This window comes from Crinia signifera, chromosome 8 (genome assembly GCF_055691185.1).
Source record: "Crinia signifera chromosome 8, ASM5569118v1, whole genome shotgun sequence".
Classification (NCBI taxonomy): Eukaryota; Metazoa; Chordata; class Amphibia; order Anura; family Myobatrachidae; genus Crinia; species Crinia signifera.
In genome coordinates, this window is record NC_139224.1 from 140,430,584 (window position 1) to 140,449,988 (window position 19,405).

Here is a 19,405-nt window from a genome sequence, read left to right on the forward strand (position 1 = left end):
CTGGTGAGCCAATGGTTGCTTTAAGACTTATTTCATAGGTTTGTCTTTAATAAGTTACTACCTTTAAAAAATTAATAGGTTGATTTTAAAGCCAGATTGTCATTTTCACATAGTGCATGCGCCTTTTTAGAGTTTTAGAATTGGCTCTAGATAAAATATTCATATGTACTCTGGGTATTTTAGCCTTTGACCCACAACCTTGGTTGGTGTCAGTGGGTTGAGTTTGGAAAGACACTCTTGTTTTGTATAGATTAAAAAATTGTTGACTCCTCTTCGTATACATATTTGTTAACCCACATAGCAAGTCACGGTAAAGATGCCATGGCAGGTTATTTCCAAAGTGGAACATGGAATGAAACCAAAGCCTTCATACGGTAAAATCTGGATCATTGTTACCATAGGATTTGTGGTGGAGAGTTGCCTCTTTTGCTGGACCTGGTAAAGTGATGTACAGTAAGCACTTTACCCAACACCCCCTTCCCTCGGGGGGCAAAGTGCAATGCATACTGCAGGAAGGCCTCACCAGCTGTGTTACGCATATAAGTGGGTTGTAAAAGGAGCGGCACAACTTAAATCTGCATTGCTGTGAGAAGTGGCTGTATACTTTACTGTAGATGGTGATTCTGTATGAGCCTGTTTTATATCAGACTACCACTGGGGATGTCACTATTACATCTGTTTCTCCTCCAGCATATCTGCTCCCCACTACTTAGAGTGCTGGGGTTCTAAGTAGACATTAGCACTTCAAGAGTGTATACCAGTAATGGAGAACTTTGGCACTCCAGATCTTGTTGAACTATACATCCCAACATTCCCTGCAACAGTTTTGCTACTTGGCCATGCTAAAACGGTTGCAGGTCATGCTGGGATGTATAGTTCTACATCTTGAGCGCCAATGTTCTCAATCAGCGATATGCTCCCCCTGAAATGAACATGAAGTGGCACAAAAATGAGCCACATTTGGCTTTATTATACAGTATACAGTATTTTTTGTTCTGACTAGCAGTTTTATGTTATTTTTGCAATAAATAGTCAATGCCTGGGATGAAAGGGCTTGATGTACTTTTGTCATGTTCATGGCTTGGAAAATAACCAGTTACAGCTTCACCCACTTTTCCTGACGATGTATCATTATATCCTGTAATTACTTCTATCACCCTTCTCAGGCATCTTTGTTCACATTCGGCAAATTACAGGAACCTTCACAATACAAATCATTATGTGCGCATAATAAAACTCTGCTGTTTTATATATAACTTGTGTGAATGTCCTCAGCAGCTCAGTGGTTAAGTGCTGCACCTCCTACCATATTGCATTTGAGTGCAAACCTATAACCTCTTAATTATCTTCCAGTGATTCAGTACATTAATATAGTTGGCCTCTTTTTATATATATTTTTTTTTATTAGAGCTTTAGTCTCCACTTTCAATTTTATTTACAAGGCCACTGCGATCCCTTCGTCATCTGTACGCCTTTTACAGCCTTCCGTCTGATGCGGAGAAATATTACACTAACAATGGAAACCGTAATCTTTCATGATCCGGAGCTTGCCAGGGCTTCGGGACGCTCCTCGCTAGTTGGCAGGATGTGCCTGGGCTCTCGCGTGTCGCTCTGCATCATAAAGCTGCTCTCAGGACTGGCTCTACTAATTAATAGAGTCAAAAGGGGCAAGCGGCCGGGAGATGCTTTTCCAGTGCCTTGAAAGTGTTTAATGTTTGCTTTTCATTCAGGTTAACGGGGCTGATGCAAGCCCTCCCACCTGAATCCCAACCGCTGTTGTATTTTGTATCCTCTCCTATTGTATCGGTTATGGTGCAGATCAGTGGTAGCCAACTCCAGTCCTCGAGAACTACCAACAGTTCACATTTTCCAGACATCCCAGCTGCTGCACAGGTGCACTCATTACTCACTAACACATCTTCAAAGAGCCACAGGTGGAGCTAATTACTTCGCCTGTGATTCTGTGAGGAGATCTGGAAAACATTAACTGTTAGTAGCTCTTGTGGACTGGAGTTGGCTACCCCAGGTATAGATGATAGACCATGTCTAGGGCAACCATTAATGGTCGACACTTAAGAATGAGTATGTCGACAGTAACAAAAGGTCAACACCAGATCAAGGTTGACATGAACATGATCGACAAGGCTTTTTTGTGTGTGTGTCTGTCACTGTGCTCACCATGCTTCAGGAATCAGATTATAATCTAACTCTGCCAATTGGATGGTAAAGTATGAACCAAGTCGGTTTAAAAAAGCCAAATTTGTGTCAACCTTTTCATGACAAACTGGTGTCGACCTTTTCAGTGTTGACCATGTTCATGTCGACCATTAGTAGTCAGCCTGGTCCTTGTCGACAGAGGGACTAGATACAAATTGCATCAGTTGTGGGTTTTTATACAGGATATCTCCACAAATCACTTATCTTACCCACTGCAAACCATGCAGTGTGTCCAAGATGGCTGCCTCAGCTTGTCACTTACGTGGGTAGGGTGAACAATCCATGGACCTGATGACCCTGTTGCATTATGTCGCTCGTGCATTGTACTTTGTTTCTCCCTAAAGCGTAGTTTTTTATTCTCCGAAAATTTATATTTCCAGACATCGTACGCTAAGTAGTGCGCCCAAGATGATTTGAAGGGATGTACAGTCTGCTGAACTAATGATTCTGTGGATTCCTATATCATGTACTCCATGTTTTGGTATCTTATACAGACTGGCTATAACTCTTATAATGCACCAGAAGTGGCTGCCTACTTTGCAGTGGTTCTTTTCCGCATATATACAGCAACTAGGTGATTCATCGCGCCCTACGGGCGCTCTTCACACCGTCGTAAGGGGCTGCGCCCCCTTAACCTGTGAACGCAGTTATTGCGTGAGTGAGGGTTGGGTGATATAGGTGAGTGGGAGGTGCTTGGGGGTGGTGTGGGTGTGTGAGTGGTGGGTTCGGAGTGGGGTGGTGTAGGCTAGTTTGGCTAGGTGTAGAGTGCAGGGGTTGTTGCTATAGTGGTGCAAAGATAGTGTGTGTGGTGTACTTGTGTGTGGGGGTGGGTAGGGGGTGTGGCGTTGTGGGGTAGGGGTATGTTGGGTTAGGGATTTTGTTGGAGTGGTGTAGGAAAGTTTAGGTAGGTGTAAAGTGCATGCGTTGGTGGTATAGTGGTGGAAAGAGAGTGCGTGTGTGTGTATGTTATTAGTTTGGGGTGGGGGGTGGATTGTGGTATTGGATATTTATTTGGTGTGGTGCAGGCTAGGTAGCATATAAACACATTGTAGGCGTTGGTCGAATAGGAAACCAATGTTACCTGTGATCCGTTGGTGGTATAGTGCAAAGTCTGTTCTCCTCGTAGGTCCAGGGCTGGCGTCAGCAGAGAGGCAGGTGTGAGGGTAGTGGGAGGTTTGCTGGCACGGCAGGAGGGGGTGGGAGGCATTGGGCGCAGTTGCAATTATTAGGCGCCTGTGCGAGCGGGTCGCGGTGGTGGCGGGAGGAGCTAGCAGGCAGCGGCCGCACTTGTTAGCACTGTGCGTAGCATGCTGGGGCGGCAGTTCCCGCGAGAGTGGGAGTCTGCTGCCTTGAACCGGTCTGCCCGTGTTCCCGCGATACTTCCGGGAGCGCAGGTGCCGGGCAGGGTGTTCTCGTATATACTTTTATTGGCAAGCTGCTCAATCAGAGGTCTGTCATTCAGGTGCCAACAGGGAGGGGTAAATCTGGTTAGGAAAAAAAACAGTTTGTATCCCTATTGCACACTGAATGAGAAATATACATATAATAATCAGATAATACAGAGATCTTGGTTGCATATATCTGCAGATATAGGGTTAAGCCCCCAGGCCGTACGTCAAGGCATCTCTGTCACTGGGGGTCCCTAACACTGGGTATGGGTCTGGGGTGTGGGCCCCCAATATCCCGGCACAGGCTGACTACTCCAGGGCAGCACACAAATGAAAATTAGTAGGTGTTAAATAAGAAGCACATAAGTGCTATGTAAGGAGGTGAAGGTGTGGTTAAAATAATACATACAAAGTGATAGGGAAAAACATAAATGTTAATAAAGTGTTACGGTGTGCTACCCTGGAGCAGACCAGCCATACCAACAAAGAGGGAATCACACTCCCAAACCCATCCCATGCACAATAACAAATTTATGGGCCTAATAGCCCAGTGTAAAGCCACATGATAATGGCTTACAACATCTGAGAGCCAGCTTACCTGGAGATACCCCTGGCTTCTCCAATGGCACTCAGGTGTCAGCAATCCCTCCTAATGCTGACCCATCTGTGCCTCTCTCAACTGCACAACACTTTTATTGGCAAGCTGCTCAATCAGAGGTCTGTCATTCAGGTGCCAACAGGGAGGGGTAAATCTGGTTAGGAAAAAAAACAGTTTGTATCCCTATTGCACACTGAATGAGAAATATACATATAATAATCAGATAATACAGAGATCTTGGTTGCATATATCTGCAGATATAGGGTTAAGCCCCCAGGCCGTACGTCAAGGCATCTCTGTCACTGGGGGTCCCTAACACTGGGTATGGGTCTGGGGTGTGGGCCCCCAATATCCCGGCACAGGCTGACTACTCCAGGGCAGCACACAAATGAAAATTAGTAGGTGTTAAATAAGAAGCACATAAGTGCTATGTAAGGAGGTGAAGGTGTGGTTAAAATAATACATACAAAGTGATAGGGAAAAACATAAATGTTAATAAAGTGTTACGGTGTGCTACCCTGGAGCAGACCAGCCATACCAACAAAGAGGGAATCACACTCCCAAACCCATCCCATGCACAATAACAAATTTATGGGCCTAATAGCCCAGTGTAAAGCCACATGATAATGGCTTACAACATCTGAGAGCCAGCTTACCTGGAGATACCCCTGGCTTCTCCAATGGCACTCAGGTGTCAGCAATCCCTCCTAATGCTGACCCATCTGTGCCTCTCTCAACTGCACAACACTTTTATTGGCAAGCTGCTCAATCAGAGGTCTGTCATTCAGGTGCCAACAGGGAGGGGTAAATCTGGTTAGGAAAAAAAACAGTTTGTATCCCTATTGCACACTGAATGAGAAATATACATATAATAATCAGATAATACAGAGATCTTGGTTGCATATATCTGCAGATATAGGGTTAAGCCCCCAGGCCGTACGTGTTCTCGTATATAGTTGTCTACATGTGGCAAATGTTGGTGGTGTGATTGTTGGTGTATGGTATAGCGGACAGGGAGGCACAGGGTGGTTGGGAGGGGACAGTGAGGCAGGACGGTAGGGAGGGGACAGGGAGGCACAGGGTGGTTGGGAGGGAACAGTGAGGCAGGATGGTAGGGAGGGCTGTTGAGGCACAGGGCAGTTGAGAGGGGACAGGGAGGCAGGACGGTAGGGAGGCAGGACGGTAGGGAGGGGACAGGGAGGCACAGGGTGGTTCAGAGGGGACAGTGAGGCAGGACGGTAGGGAGGGGACAGGGAGGCACAGGGTGGTTGGGAGGGAACAGTGAGGCAGGATGGTAGGGAGGGGAAAGGGAGGCACAGGGCAGTTGAGAGGGGACAGTGAGGCAGGACGGTAGGGAGGCACAGGGTGGTTCAGAGGGGACAGTGAGGCAGGACGGTAGGGAGGCACAGGGCGGTTCGGAGGGAACAGTGAGGCAGGATGGTAGGGAGGGGACAGGGAGGCACAGGGCTGTTCGGAGGGGACAGTGAGGCAGGTCGGTAGGGTGGGGACAGGGAGGCACAGGGCGGTTCAGAGGGGACAGTGAGGCAGGATGGTAGGGAGGGGACAGGGAGGCACAGTGCGGTTCGGAGGGGACAGGGAGGCAGGACGGTAGGGAGGGGACAGGGAAGCACAGGGCAGTTCGGAGGGGACAGTGAGGCAGGACGGTAGGGAGGGGACAGGGAGACACAGGGCAGTTCGGAGTGGACAGGGAGGCACAGGGCAGGGCGGAAGGGAGGGGACAGGGAGGCACAGACACAGGGAGTGAGATCCTTGTACATCTTCAGAGCTGTGCTTGCAACATTTTTCTGAAAGCAGTGGAGGGGGTGGAAACAGTGGATTTGACCATCTGCAGAAATAGTGACAGCACAACGCCTCATACACAGGTGTGCCTGCAGCAGAGCTCCATCCTGGCCCCCAGATTCATACACACAGATATAGCAGTGACACACACACACAGCCCCTTCCCTGTGTCACACTCACTTTTAGGCTGTGCTGCTGTCTCTGAAGCTGCTGGCTGGCATGGCAGTGTATATTGAACAGTGCCGTTTAGCCCCGCCCCCTTTTCGGACCTCCGGCTGCCTCTTGTGCAGTTCAGCTGCCATGATTTATTTATTATAGGTAGTGGGGGAGGCTGGGGTAACTTGTCCCCTGTGCCTTACTCTTACTGCAAAACACGCTGGATGAAACTGAAAGTAAGCTACTGCTTCGGGCAGAAAGGGCTGCTGGGAGCTGTAGTTTAGTTTCATCTAAGCAATGTGGATGTGGTCTGCCCGGCAGCAACAGATACAGTAGCTCCTCCAGCTCTAAACTAACGCTGCCGTGCAGGGACGGGGGCGGAAATGTCACCATGCCAGGAGTTGCAGGCAGCTAAAGATGGGGACCGTATTCTCCGCTTTGCAGACTGGTGCGGTGCTTGGCTGTGACTCGCCGCTTAAACAGTCATGGAAGAACAGCAGTCTATAGTGCCACTTCTATTTTGGCAATTGGATACCCAACATTCTGTTCAAGGCTACCATGACTATCTGTGCCCCCTATCCCCCCACCCCCTTGTATCCCTGGTTCATTTAATTAAGGTAAAAGGGGGGTTTACATTACATTTTTAGTATGCATCAACATTAACTTAAAATCTGGAGGTCAAGGTCACAGGGACTACCCATTCAGGGCTATACACACCCAGTGGCTCTAGTAGCCTTTCTAGTAATATCGAATGTGTTGTACAGTATTACTTCTCCTAGATCAGTGATGGCTAACCTTGACACTCCAGCTGTTGTTGAACTACACATACCAGCATGCCCTGCATCCGTTTTACTATTTGGCCATGCTAAAACTGATGCAGGGCATGCTGGGATGTGTAGTTCAGCAACAGCTGGAGTGTCAAGGTTAGCCATCACGGTCCTAGATGCACTGGCTACTGGACTCGCTGATAATGAGTGTATAGAAATATTGTTGAGCCCGTAAGAACGGAAGAGGAGGAAGGTTGTTTCTGCCGATGTCCGGTTTATGCTAGAGCGTAAAGTGCCGTATCTATGCACGTTATATAGGATTACTGAAGATCATTTGCATGTACTTGGCACTCCAACAAAGCTACATATAAGCCTGCATTCAATTTCCTGATAGATCTCTTACATGGGATTTAATAACATTTTTACATTTAACTTGAAAGTTTAATTTGGCTAAGTTGTTTTGTGTTTGCATTATTAAACAGATTAAATGGTGTTAGAATGGGGCTGCCGGGTTTGTGATCAGAGAGATCAAACTGCAGGGAGGTTAAAAGATTCTTGTTAGATCAATGCGGACCTGTGTAATGAAAGAGAAGACATGATTGCCGACGCGGCTGATAGAATCCCTGTTTTTGAGCCTTCAAAAAAAAAAAATGATAGAAGAGAAATGACTAGGATTCATTCAATCCAGAAAGTAGAACATTTCCCATGTGTGCTGATCAGTGAATGACCTGCCCAAGCTACCGCTGTCTACAGTGTAATTAAACTGTCCAGTGTGATGGGAAATCAGCAGTGTTCTCAGCTCCTTGATGTGATTTTATCTCTCCTGTGACGGCATCGGTCGGAGAATGAAGGTACAGAGGAAGTGGGCTCTGACCTTGTGCTCCTATGTACATATGTGTCTGAAATCACTTTTTTTATTACTAGCACAGTCAGTTATACAGTCTGCCCATTGTTGGGGGCAAATGTATATTGTGCGATACAGTTTATTATAGTTTCAGAACCAGATGTGGTGAGGTGTGCTTGGTAAGAGGGTAGTCAGTACAAGTAATATAATGTACCAACGCAGGCTGTAGTGATCAAAAAAGAGGGATGGTTGTCTCGCCTTTAAACTATTTATTATCGATTAAAAGTAAATCACAATAAAATTACATACATTTAAAAAATTTGAAAGAAAAAATAAAATCTAAGATCATGGGGTTTGGGGGGATTTTCTGACATTAGAGATATGTCCCTGGACTGGGGCCTTCTCCGATGTTAATTAGTGTTTAGATAGTTTACCTGTTCCTTGCAATCTGCTTTTTTCAATCCTGTGGTGCTTAGGAACATGGCTGTAGCCCCAAATAATGGCACATTAGATTTCTCTTAAGGTAGCAAATAATTCTGCACAGCTATAGGAAGCAAGGTCCTGAGCAGGTGTCCTGGTATTAAGTCACCTGCTGTAAATATCTCATGTAGGTATAGAACAGTGATGGCTAACATCTGTTTTAGCATGGCCAAATAGTAAAACTGTAGCAGGGCATGCTGGGATGTGTAGTTCAACGACAGCTGGAGTGTCAAGGTTAGCCATCACTGATATAGAGTCAGAGGTCTCATTAATTAACAGCTCAACGCGTTTCTCTGGTTAAGTCCAGCTTCTTCAGGAGCAAGTTTATTGATGATAAATTGTTCAATGGTAAGACAACCAGCCCTCTTTATCACTACAGCATGCGCTGGTATATTATATTACTTATTAAAGTTTCAGCCAGCTGCTGTTAAATAACTGCAAGTGTTTGTAGGGATATTAGGCAGCCGTCATACTTTACAAGCCCCAGCACATGCAGAAGAGGTTATGGGTTTGATTCTCACTATGGGCCTTATTCTAGTTCACTCTTTCTGACAAAATCCTTCTTAGATGGACAAAACCATGTGCACTGCAGGTGGGGCAGATGTAAAATGTGCAGAGAGAATTAGATTTGGTGAGTTATTTTATTTCTGTGCAGGGTAAATACTGGCTGCATTATTTTACACTGCAATATAGATCTCACTTTGAAGTAAAACCCCACCCAAATCTAATTCTCTCTGCACAAGTTATATCTGCCCCACCTGCGGTGCATATGGTTTTGTCCATATAAGAAGGATTTTGTCAAAAAGAGTGAACTAGAATAAGGCCCTATGTGCGTAACCTCGGACAGTGTGTTCCCATCTCAAGTTTGTGCATGCAGATTATATGAGCCCTGGGGTTCTTATCTGATGTCACATTCCATAATGCTGTGTGATGCTAACTACATCTACAGGTTGTGCACAGCTCCTTGTTTACCTGTTATTAAACTCTCATCCTGCCATACTCTGCTACTCGGAACTGATTGCCATGTGCTATAAAGGTGTAAACATATTCTAGTATTCGCTATGGTTTAACCTCTAATAGTGTAATACATTATATTAAGGGTGGTCATCAATCCCGGATTCCGACTGTCAGAAGGTCCCAACAATCAGAATTCTGGTCTGTTTTCGCCCAGCTTGACAAACTCAACAGCTGAAATTCCACGTTCCAGCTGTCGAGTGCCGGAAAGTGGGCATGTCTGTGAAAACAACAGCGTATTGACGGCGAACGGCTGTGAACTCGACAATACGCTGCGGTTTCCAACAGAACAGATCCGACTTCTTTTGTCGTAATCTGCCTTCAATGCTGTCTGAAACGGCAGCATTGAATAGGCGGCGTACGCTGTTTCCACCTGCCGGAAATAGTGCCCGAGATTGAATACCGCCCTGTGCGTCAGAGAAGGATGAGCTGAGCTCGGTCTTTGATCCCTGTTCCGACTGCATTTGCTTAGCCAGGTTCCAGGCAATAGGGTTTAAGGTACTGTAAGTATGAGTAATGTGTGATATACAGAAGTTATCCTAAATAGCCGGTCTCACCATCTGTTTCCTCAGTATTGGCACAAGCAGTGGATGTAACTGACCTACTTCCGCCCCGTCCAGTGCAGTATAATCATAGTGTCATTGTGACATCTGAATGTTATGTGATCTGCAGCTGAATGAGCCACACATTGCTACTGGAAGTTGCTAGGTATATGAATGCTGGGAGCTGGCCGTAGCACAGCATTTGTTTCTTCCTCCATATCATTCCATTCTTAAATGTGAGCCTGCAAAATACCAGCCATTTACATTGTCCAGTAGGAAAACACTGACATTTTTATATTGTTTTGTACATTGAACCTTTTATAGGATGAATGGATCAGATTGTGATGAGAAGTGTTACTATTGGCTGATCATCCGTATTGAGCAATAACTTATTTCTCTCTCTTCTCATAGGAGTCCAATGTTCTTATTGCTGCTAACAGCCAGGGCACGATCAAGGTAAGTTCTAACACAAAGAGCCTGACTCAGACCTGATCGCTCATCTGCAAAGTTGCAGATGACTGCGTGTAGATAGCCGCCACCCAGCCAGAAAACACATCCTGTGCAAATATGAGTAACTCTGACCGTTCCAGTACTCTGCGACAGAGACAGGCTCATCGAGCATGGCGCTGACGTCACAGGCCCTCCCTTAATGCCTGGGCGCACATGAGGTTTTCTGACCCTCCCAGAAAACGGTCGATCTCCTCCCCCCAAATGCTTCCTCGGTCAGTCACATTGTGAGAAATAGATCCTTTTTTTTTTTTCAATTTTATTGCACATTAGCGATTGACTCTGAATCAGGCCCAAAGCTCGTTCCTTGTTGCCCTGTTTCTGTGCTGCCCCGCTCACACCCTTTTCACTTTCCTCCTGGTTTTACCATTGTAGTTTGATTGATATATTGGTCCTACTGTACTTATTATGACAACTTAGCAGCGGACTGATATTGCCGACATACTGTAGCAGGCTGTGGTTGCGTGCCGGCAAGGACAGCACAATAAGGGTTAGCTGATGGGTGTTGTGGCTATACACAACACATAGGCATGCACACCTCACATTAAATATGCATTGCGCTCTCCTGTTAAATGGATTTCTAATGGATTTCTAAGAACTTGCGTCCCCGGCGTCCCTGCAGTGCTGGTGCGTGCAGGGGTGTCCGTGCCGCCGGGGGAACCTGCGGCGCTGTTATTGTGTATAAGCTGGCCGCAACCGGCGGGGTCCCTACAGTGAATAGAAAATAACTAGCGATATGCGCGCGGCGGCGCGGGAAGCGCTAGTTATTTTCTATTCACTGTAGGGACCCCGGCGGCCGCGGCCTGCTTATACACAATAACAGCGCTGCACGTACACCCCTGCACGCACCAGCACTGCAGGGACGCCGGGGACGCAAGTTTTTTACACAGGTACCACACAACCCCCCCCCCCCCCCCCCCCCCCGGCGCCTGGGGCGCTCCGGTGCCTTGCACCGGCCCTGATGGTGGGGGGCACATACAGAGGGAGTGAGGTGGACCCAGGGACACCCTGCTTTCCATACTTCTACTGCTGCCACACTGACTGCTCTGAGGAGCTGAGCCAGGTGCAACACAACTGTGGCACCAAGCTGTCTCCATGCCATTGCGTAAACCAAAGTGCGCCCCAAGATGGCTGCCTCACCGTTTACATGCTCCTTTACATGTCCTGTTTCAGTTGCGATTTATTGCACCAAATATTACACTGGTGCCCTGATAATAACATCAATGAAGCCAAGCATCTGGATGGGGGTAGCGCAGTTGTATAAATACATAGTGCTCTTCATATGGGTTGATTTATCCATGCACACAATGCAGGTGTAGTTCTAGCTGCTAGGCGCTGTTTCAGCCCCAGCATGAATTACTAAATCTTTTCAGGTCTGGTTTTAAACCACTTTCCCAGAATGTTGTGTTATCTAGAACAGTCCTGTCATTTAGATAGTAGCAAACATATATTGTCACCCTCCTCCTGACTCCTTCCCTCTTCATCCCTGCAGGTTCTGGAGCTGGTATGAAGCATAAGCCTTGAGCACAAAAGGAGGGGTCATCTAACGCTCTTCAGCAGGGTTCCACCTGCACAAAGACCTTTTACTATGGAGACTCTCAAAGCATTAAGCCACACGTCACTTCTGGACTGTCATAAGACTTTCTCATGGGGGAAAGAGTGGAGCGGGACCAGTCATAGATGGATGCAATGATTTATGCTGGCACCCTGGGGCTCTCAGCAGTTCCCCCGTCACTACTGTGTACTTTTTCTTTTTTCCTTCTGGTGCTGCTTTATACCTTAGTAATGGGGGGGCCTGTAACCTGTTCTTTGTGTGGTTCCTACCAACACTGAGGACGTAACCTGAGAGGTAGAGAATGGCTTCATTTTTATCATAGGGGAAGCTATTAAAAAAATAAATAAAAAACGAAAAATAAACAGATCATGCAAAAAATCAAAAACATAAAAAATAAAGATTTAAATATTTCTAAGGACAGTGTGTTTTGTGGGCATTATTGTGGTTTCTTTACATTATATTTTTCTATAGCAACTCTAGACCATTGCAGCATCTTTTTCTGTGCACTAATTACATTTACCATGCAATGCTATAATTTTGTTTTGTATACTGTTAATGTATTTTTCACTAACGTCCTTGATGGGATACTGGGAATGGTCTTAAGACATTGGGTATTAGAGGGTATCCGCAGGAGACAGGCACATCTATAACTTTGAAGCTGGGTGTGTTGGCTCCTCCCCTCTGATTCCCCACCCAGGAACCAGTTTAGAAAAATGTGCCCTCAGGAGAGGATGCACACTGCTGGAGCTCCAGAGAGTTTGTCTTCAGTTTATTTTCTTTTATTATTTTGGGGTTACTGTGTTGGACTTCACAGTATCCCTGCTTCGAGGGAGTCAGTTGAGAAGGGTTCAGCTGCAGGCCTCTTAAGGTACCGAGCTGTCCCTGCTGCAGGACCACTGTCCTGAGAGGGTGTTTGTACTCACGGGCATTGCGCTGCAGTGATACTCACCCCCAGCATGCCGCACACTCCTGACACAGTCCGAAGACGTCTGTGGTGAGTAGAAACCGGGGTCCCCACAGTGGGGTACCCCGGCTCATTGTGCGGCAAGATGGCGGCGGCGGCAGACGCGGTACCCTGCACAGGGGCTGCGCAGACCCCCTGTCACAAACTGGCTGCGGATGACAGTCCCTGGGCTACCAGGGCAGATCCCACTATAAAACGCTGTTCAGTGTAAGGGCGCCATTAAAACTGACAGCCAGCGCCAGTATAAAGATCAGTGAAGCCCCTGCGCCATCACAGAGGGGGCGGGGCTTCAGCGGAGCGAGGCCAGAGCTCTGAGCGCGCATACACTACTTCCTGCTTCTCCCTGGGCGCCATTACTGTCTCCAGATACACTCCTCAGCGGTGAGGTGTTGGACAGAGGAAATCTGCAGAAAACAGCAAGTGTATTTAGCGCTAAGATCGCTTAATTGATCACACTGTTCTGTGTTTATGCGTGTTACCAACTCCTAAATAGGAGTTAAGGTTGTACAGGGTGTGCTGGTCTCCTCAGTATAATCTGAGCGCTCCCCCACGTGCTTGTTAAGCTACACACTTCCAGTGATAGAGCTCACACATATATAGCTGCTATACACTGCACATTGAATATATATATATTTATTTCATTGTGATTGTGGTGTGTTTGTGGAAGAAAGGTTACTTATTCCTTCAACATGGTGAGGAAGTTAACCTGTCTCATTTGCAGCAGCAAGTTTGTGCCTAAGTCCACCTCACAGATTACTTGTGAGGAATGCATGTCCACTCAAACGAGTGGGGCAGGGGTTTCACCCCAGATCAGTGGTACTCCTCAATCAGACTCACAGGAGCCTGAGTGGGCGGCAGGCATTAAAACCATGCTGCAGGCAGTGTCAACGCAATTGGCTGCAAATACAATGCAGACCAAACAGGTGCAGCAGGACTTAACAGTTCTAGCCGCACGGGTGGATAATATCAATACCACCACGGGCCAGTCACGGAAGCGGGCTGCGACCGCCATGTTGCCTGATTCAGATGATGATCTGCAGGCGGGTGACGACACAGATGATAATGTGGACGACGGGGCTCTGATCCCTGATTCACAGTCATCTCTTAGAGGCCCAGAACCTCTTATTACAGCAATAAGAGAAGTATTAGACCTTCCCTTAGCAGACATGCAGGAAGGTGACCCGTTTTTTGGGTCTCAAAGAAAACAGCAAATTGTTTATCCTGAACAAGTTGACCTTGATGAGACGTTTAAGGAGGCTTGGAAACAACCTGAAAAACGTTTCCAACTGTCTAAAAGGTTTAAGTCCAACTTTCCCTTTGATCCCGCCACTAGAGCGGTGTGGGAAGAGCCTCCGGTTGTGGATGCATCAGTGTCCAGACTGTCCAAGAAGGTGGTTCTCCCCGTTCCAGGGGCAGCAACACTAAAGGATAGTACAGACAAAAAACTGGATACTACCCTTAAGTCCATGTACACAGCGAGTGGGGCGTCTCAGAGACCTGTCCTCGCCAGTTGTTGGATGGCAAAGTCCATTTATACATGGGCTTCTCAAATCCAGGAAGGCATGCTGGCCGATATGTCAATGGCGCAGGTCGGAGAAAGACTTCGCCATATCCAGGATACTGCAAAGATCCTGTGTGACACTCAAAAGGAGCTTGGAGCTATAAATGCTCGCTCTTCCGCAATGGCGGTTTCAGGCCGCAGGGCCCTCTGGTTAAGACAGTGGGTAGCTGATCCAGAGTCCAAACGTAGTGTGGAAAGTTTGCCTTTTAAGGGAGGAAAGTTATTTGGTAGCGAACTTGACGACCTTATATCCAAGGCTACAGCCGGCAAGTCGACTTTTCTGCCGACGGCTTCCACTCACGCTAAACGTTCCTTTCAGGGCCATGCGTCCCAGTCCTTTCAGGCTTCTCAGTCCTTTCGGCCTTCCAGGCCCAGGCAGAGGGCGAGAGGCTCCAGCTCGGCCGCCAGAGGGGGCCGTGGCAGGTTCAGGAAGCCCGCCAGCACAGGATCTCAGGATCGTGCCGCTAATGCCTCCGCTTCTAAGCCGGCAGCATGACTCGGGTTCCGACCCTGGAGTCACTTGCGAGGTGGGGGGTCGCCTGTCAGCTTTCAGCCAAGTATGGTCAGTCTCTCACCTGGATTCCTGGGTGAGAGATCTTATTACCAACGGCTACAGGTTGGAATTCGAAAAACCTCCCCCTCACAGGTTCTTCAAATCAGGTCTGCCGGCCCTACAGGCAGATCGAGTGAACCTGCAGCAGGCAATACAATGCCTACTGACGTCACAGGTTATCACACCTGTCCCATTGGAGGAACAAGGAAGGGGTTACTACTCCAATCTGTTCCTCGTGCCGACGCCGGACGGCTCGGTACGCCCCATTTTAAATTTAAAGTCTCTAAACCCTTTTTTAAGGGTTTACAAATTCAAGATGGAGTCCCTCCGGGCAGTAATAGCAAGCCTGGAGGAGGGAGAGTTCTTAGCATCGCTGGATGTGAAGGACGCCTACCTCCACATACCAATTTGGGGTCCACATCAGGCTTTCCTGAGGTTTGCGCTGAAAGATCTGCACTTTCAATTCAGAGCGCTGCCATTCGGCCTGTCATCAGCGCCGCGTGTGTTCACGAAGGTGATGGCAGAGATGATGGTACTGCTCAGGAGGTCGGGGGTCAACATTATCCCCTACCTGGACGACTTGCTGATCAAAGCAAGGTCGGAACAGGTCCTGCTACAGGATATAGCAAGAACCAGACAGGTTTTATCCGAGCATGGGTGGATCCTGAATATCCCCAAGTCTTCTCTGACGCCGTCGCGGCGTATCCTCTTTCTGGGAATGTTCCTTGACACAGAGGTGAAAAGGATTTTCCTCCCCCGGGAGAAGATGGAAGCCATACAATCCCTGGTGATGGGGATTTTGGCAAAACCTCAGGTGACGGTTCACCAATGCATCCAGTTATTGGGCAGAATGGTGGCCACCTTCGAGGCCATTCAGTTCGGACGCTTTCACACCAGGGTGTTCCAACTGGATCTGTTGTCAAAATGGTCGGGCTCCCATCTCCTGATGTACAAGAGGATTTCTCTGTCGCATCAGTCATGGAGCCTGAATTCACAGGTGTTTGCAGCAATTGTGGACCGTTGGGGCCAGCCATCGATAGATCTGATGGCATCCCGGTTAAACCACAAGGTCCCCATGTACTGCACAAGGACCAGGGATCCCTGCGCAGCGGCGATAGACGCCCTGACAATTCCATGGGTGTTTCCCTTGGTGTATCTGTTTCCACCCATACCACTACTGACAAGAGTTCTAAAAAGGGTTCGAAGTCAGGGAGTGGAAGCCATTCTGGTGGCTCCGGACTGGCCAAGAAGGGCTTGGTTCTCGGATCTACAGAGCCTGCTGATCGAGGATCCTTGGCCCCTGCCTCTAAGGAGAGATCTACTCACACAGGGCCCTTGCGTCTTCCAAGATTTAGGGCGGCTACGTTTGTCGGCGTGGAGGCTGAGCGGAAAATCTTAGCTCAGAAGGGTCTGCATTCATCAGTTATCACCACGATGATTCAGGCCAGAAAGCCGGTAACAAACACCCACTACTACAAAATCTGGAGAAAATACGTGGGTTGGTGTGAGGAGCAGAAGGTCCCCCCAGCAAAGTTTAACCTGAACAGGTTATTGTGCTTCTTACAAGCGGGATTGGATTTGGGTCTCCGTCTGGGCTCACTAAAAGTCCAGATTTCGGCCCTGTCCATTTTCTTCCAAAGAAAATTGGCTGTCATCCCGGAAGTACAAACATTCCTTCAGGGAGTGCTTCACATCCAGCCTCCCTTTGTACCTCCTACACCTCCTTGGAGTTTGGACGTCGTCCTAACCTTCCTTCAATCCTCCTGGTTTGAACCTTTGGAGTCGATAGAATTGCGGTATATCACCTGGAAGGCGGTGGTCCTTTTGGCCCTAGCCTCGGCTAGGAGAGTGTCTGAATTGGGAGCCCTTTCCTGTACGAGCCCCTATCTAATTTTTCACTCAGACAGAGCGGAGTTGAGAACAAACCCGCGGTTTCTCCCTAAGGTAATTTCTTCCTTTCACCTAAATCAGCCAATTGTAGTCCCGTCTGCGTCTAGTTCACCGGATATTCCGGTATCCCTGGATGTGGTGCGTGTCTTGCGTGTGTATGTCCAGAGGACGTCAAGGATCAGGAAGACAGATTGTCTATTCATTCTGTATGACGCACAAAAGAAAGGACACCCTGCATCTAAGCAATCCATTGCTAGATGGATTAGGACTACAATCCAACAAGCCTATGTGACGGCAGGCATGCCGACACCTCCGGTTTTAAAGGCTCATTCCACCAGGTCGGTGGGCGCATCCTGGGCGGCTGCTCGGGGTGTGTCAGCTCTGCAGCTCTGTAGAGCTGCTACATGGTCGGGGCAACACACCTTTGTAAAATTTTACAAGTTTGATGCCTTGGCCAAAGAGGATACCCAGTTTGGGCAGGCAGTACTGCAGCAGTCTCCGCACGTACCCTCCCGTTCTGGAAGCTTTGGGACATCCCCAATGTCTTAAGACCATTCCCAGTATCCCATCAAGGACGTTAGTGAAAATAGGAATTTAATACCTACCGGTAATTCCTTTTCACGTAGTCCTTATGGGATACTGGGCGCCCGCCCTGTGCGGGGGTCTGGCTGCCGCTTTATTCTGCTTATAAAGTTCAGAAGTTAACTTATTGTCTTCTGGTTCTAAGGTCTAGTTCAGTGACCTTTGTTAAAGAAAATCCATCCAGTTGGTGGTATTATAGTTGTTTTTATTTTGAATGAATGCGGGTGTGCTGGCATAAATCTCACCACACTATTCACACTTATGTTTACATAGGTGACATATAAGTTATTCCTCTCATATGTACATTCTCCTTCGGGCACAGTTTTTCCATTAACTGGTTCCTGGGTGGGGAATCAGAGGGGAGGAGCCAACACACCCAGCTTCAAAGTTATAGATGTGCCTGTCTCCTGCGGATACCCTCTAATACCCAATGTCTTAAGACCATTCCCAGTATCCCATAAGGACTACGTGAAAAGGAATTACCGGTAGGTATTAAATTCCTATTATTGAGTTTAAAAAAAAAATAACAACTATATCGGATACATCAAGGGTTATATAGATTGAAAGTGGTAATATTAATAGCAAGGAAAAGTATTAAAAGTACAGACGCATCCTGAATTGGGAGGCCAATCCCGGGACATTTATTTTTTTTCTTTTCAATCCCGTGCTTTGGGGTTGAGAAATGCTGAATCCCGGGATTGGCCTCCCTATAAAAAAAAAAAAAAAGCCACCGCCCACACATTTACATACCGGGTGGTGTGGCAGAACAGCCAGGTGCTGGCAGTAGCAGCAGAGCGACATACTCGGTAGTGTGGCCGGTGCTGCAGAGCAGGCGGGAGCAACAGAGCGTGGAATCCCCAGGTGAGGCCGGAACTTGGGAGCAGAGGTGCGGCCGGTGGGCTGCGCAGTGTGACCTCTGACCAGGTCACGCTGCACAGCTGGGAGGGAGCATCTGAGCGAGTGCTCAGATGCTGTCCGGCATTAGATGCTGTCCGGCAGTAGATTGAAATCCCAGCAAATTTGGGGCCAAATCCCGGGATCCCGCCGATTTTGGGATTGACCACCCTATTCCTGAAGCAGTGAGGGCCAGATGCACTAAGCTTCAAAAGTGTTAAAATGGAGAATGATAAACAACCAGCCAATCAGCTCCTAACTGTCATTCTTCAAACCCAGCCTGTAACATGGCAATTAGGAGCTGATTGGCTGGCTGTTTATGACTCTCCATTTTATACTTTTTGAAGCTTGATACATCTGGCCCTACTAATAAAGAGACTTTTGAGACAGAAATTGGTATTTAAGTTCCAGTGAAGTTTTTCCAGTTGGGGCTGGGCTCTTTTTTGCTGTCGAATCGCCAGAACGTCATCGCTGGCGATCCGCCAGCAGCCCGGCTCGCCATCTGACTGAGACGCGCACGCGCGTCTCAATCTCCATCAGCGGGGAGACGGGAACCCTGTCAGTCTCCTCTTCAGGGAGACAGACAGGGTTAGGGGGGGGTGCGGGCAGGCGGCGGGGACCCCGGGTGACCACCGATAAGCCGGCGGTGACCCGGGGGAAGCTCTGGAAGCGGGACGCGTACGCCTCTCGTGTGCGCACACGTCACCTTCTCGCTATACAGATGGCGGCTGGCGTCGCCATCCCCTGCAAAGATGAGCCATGCCCCATCTGTAGTCCAGTAATACATTTAGAGAAATGGGGCAATGGCAGTACAATTAACACATTTGTGATACAAAGTAAAAAAAAAATCAGATCTGATCGCAGTAGAAATTTGTTCTCAAAATGGGCAATATCATGTGCACTGCAGGTGGGGCAGATGTGACATGTGCAGAGAGAGTTAAATTTGGGTGGGGTGTTTTGAGACTGAAATCTGAATTGCAGTGTAAAAATAATGCATCCAGTATTTACCCTGCACAGAAACAAAATAACTCTCACAAATCTAACTCTCTATGCACATGTTACATCTGCCCCACCTGCAGTGCACATGGTTTTG

General features: G+C 47.8%; 1 protein-coding gene across 4 annotated transcripts in view; it reads left to right on the top strand.

The window, feature by feature from the left end:
* COP1 (COP1 E3 ubiquitin ligase) overlaps positions 1–12,286 on the top strand; it is a 162,275-nt gene extending 149,989 nt beyond the window's left edge. For all 4 annotated transcript variants that reach the window (XM_083157267.1, XM_083157268.1, XM_083157269.1 and 1 more), the window contains 2 exons: positions 10,218–10,262; positions 11,806–12,286. In XM_083157267.1, the coding sequence (XP_083013393.1) occupies positions 10,218–10,262; positions 11,806–11,823 (63 nt within the window). In that variant the 3' untranslated portion in view covers positions 11,824–12,286. The remainder of the gene's footprint in view (positions 1–10,217; positions 10,263–11,805) is intronic.
* The last annotated feature ends 7,119 nt before the right edge of the window (positions 12,287–19,405 follow it).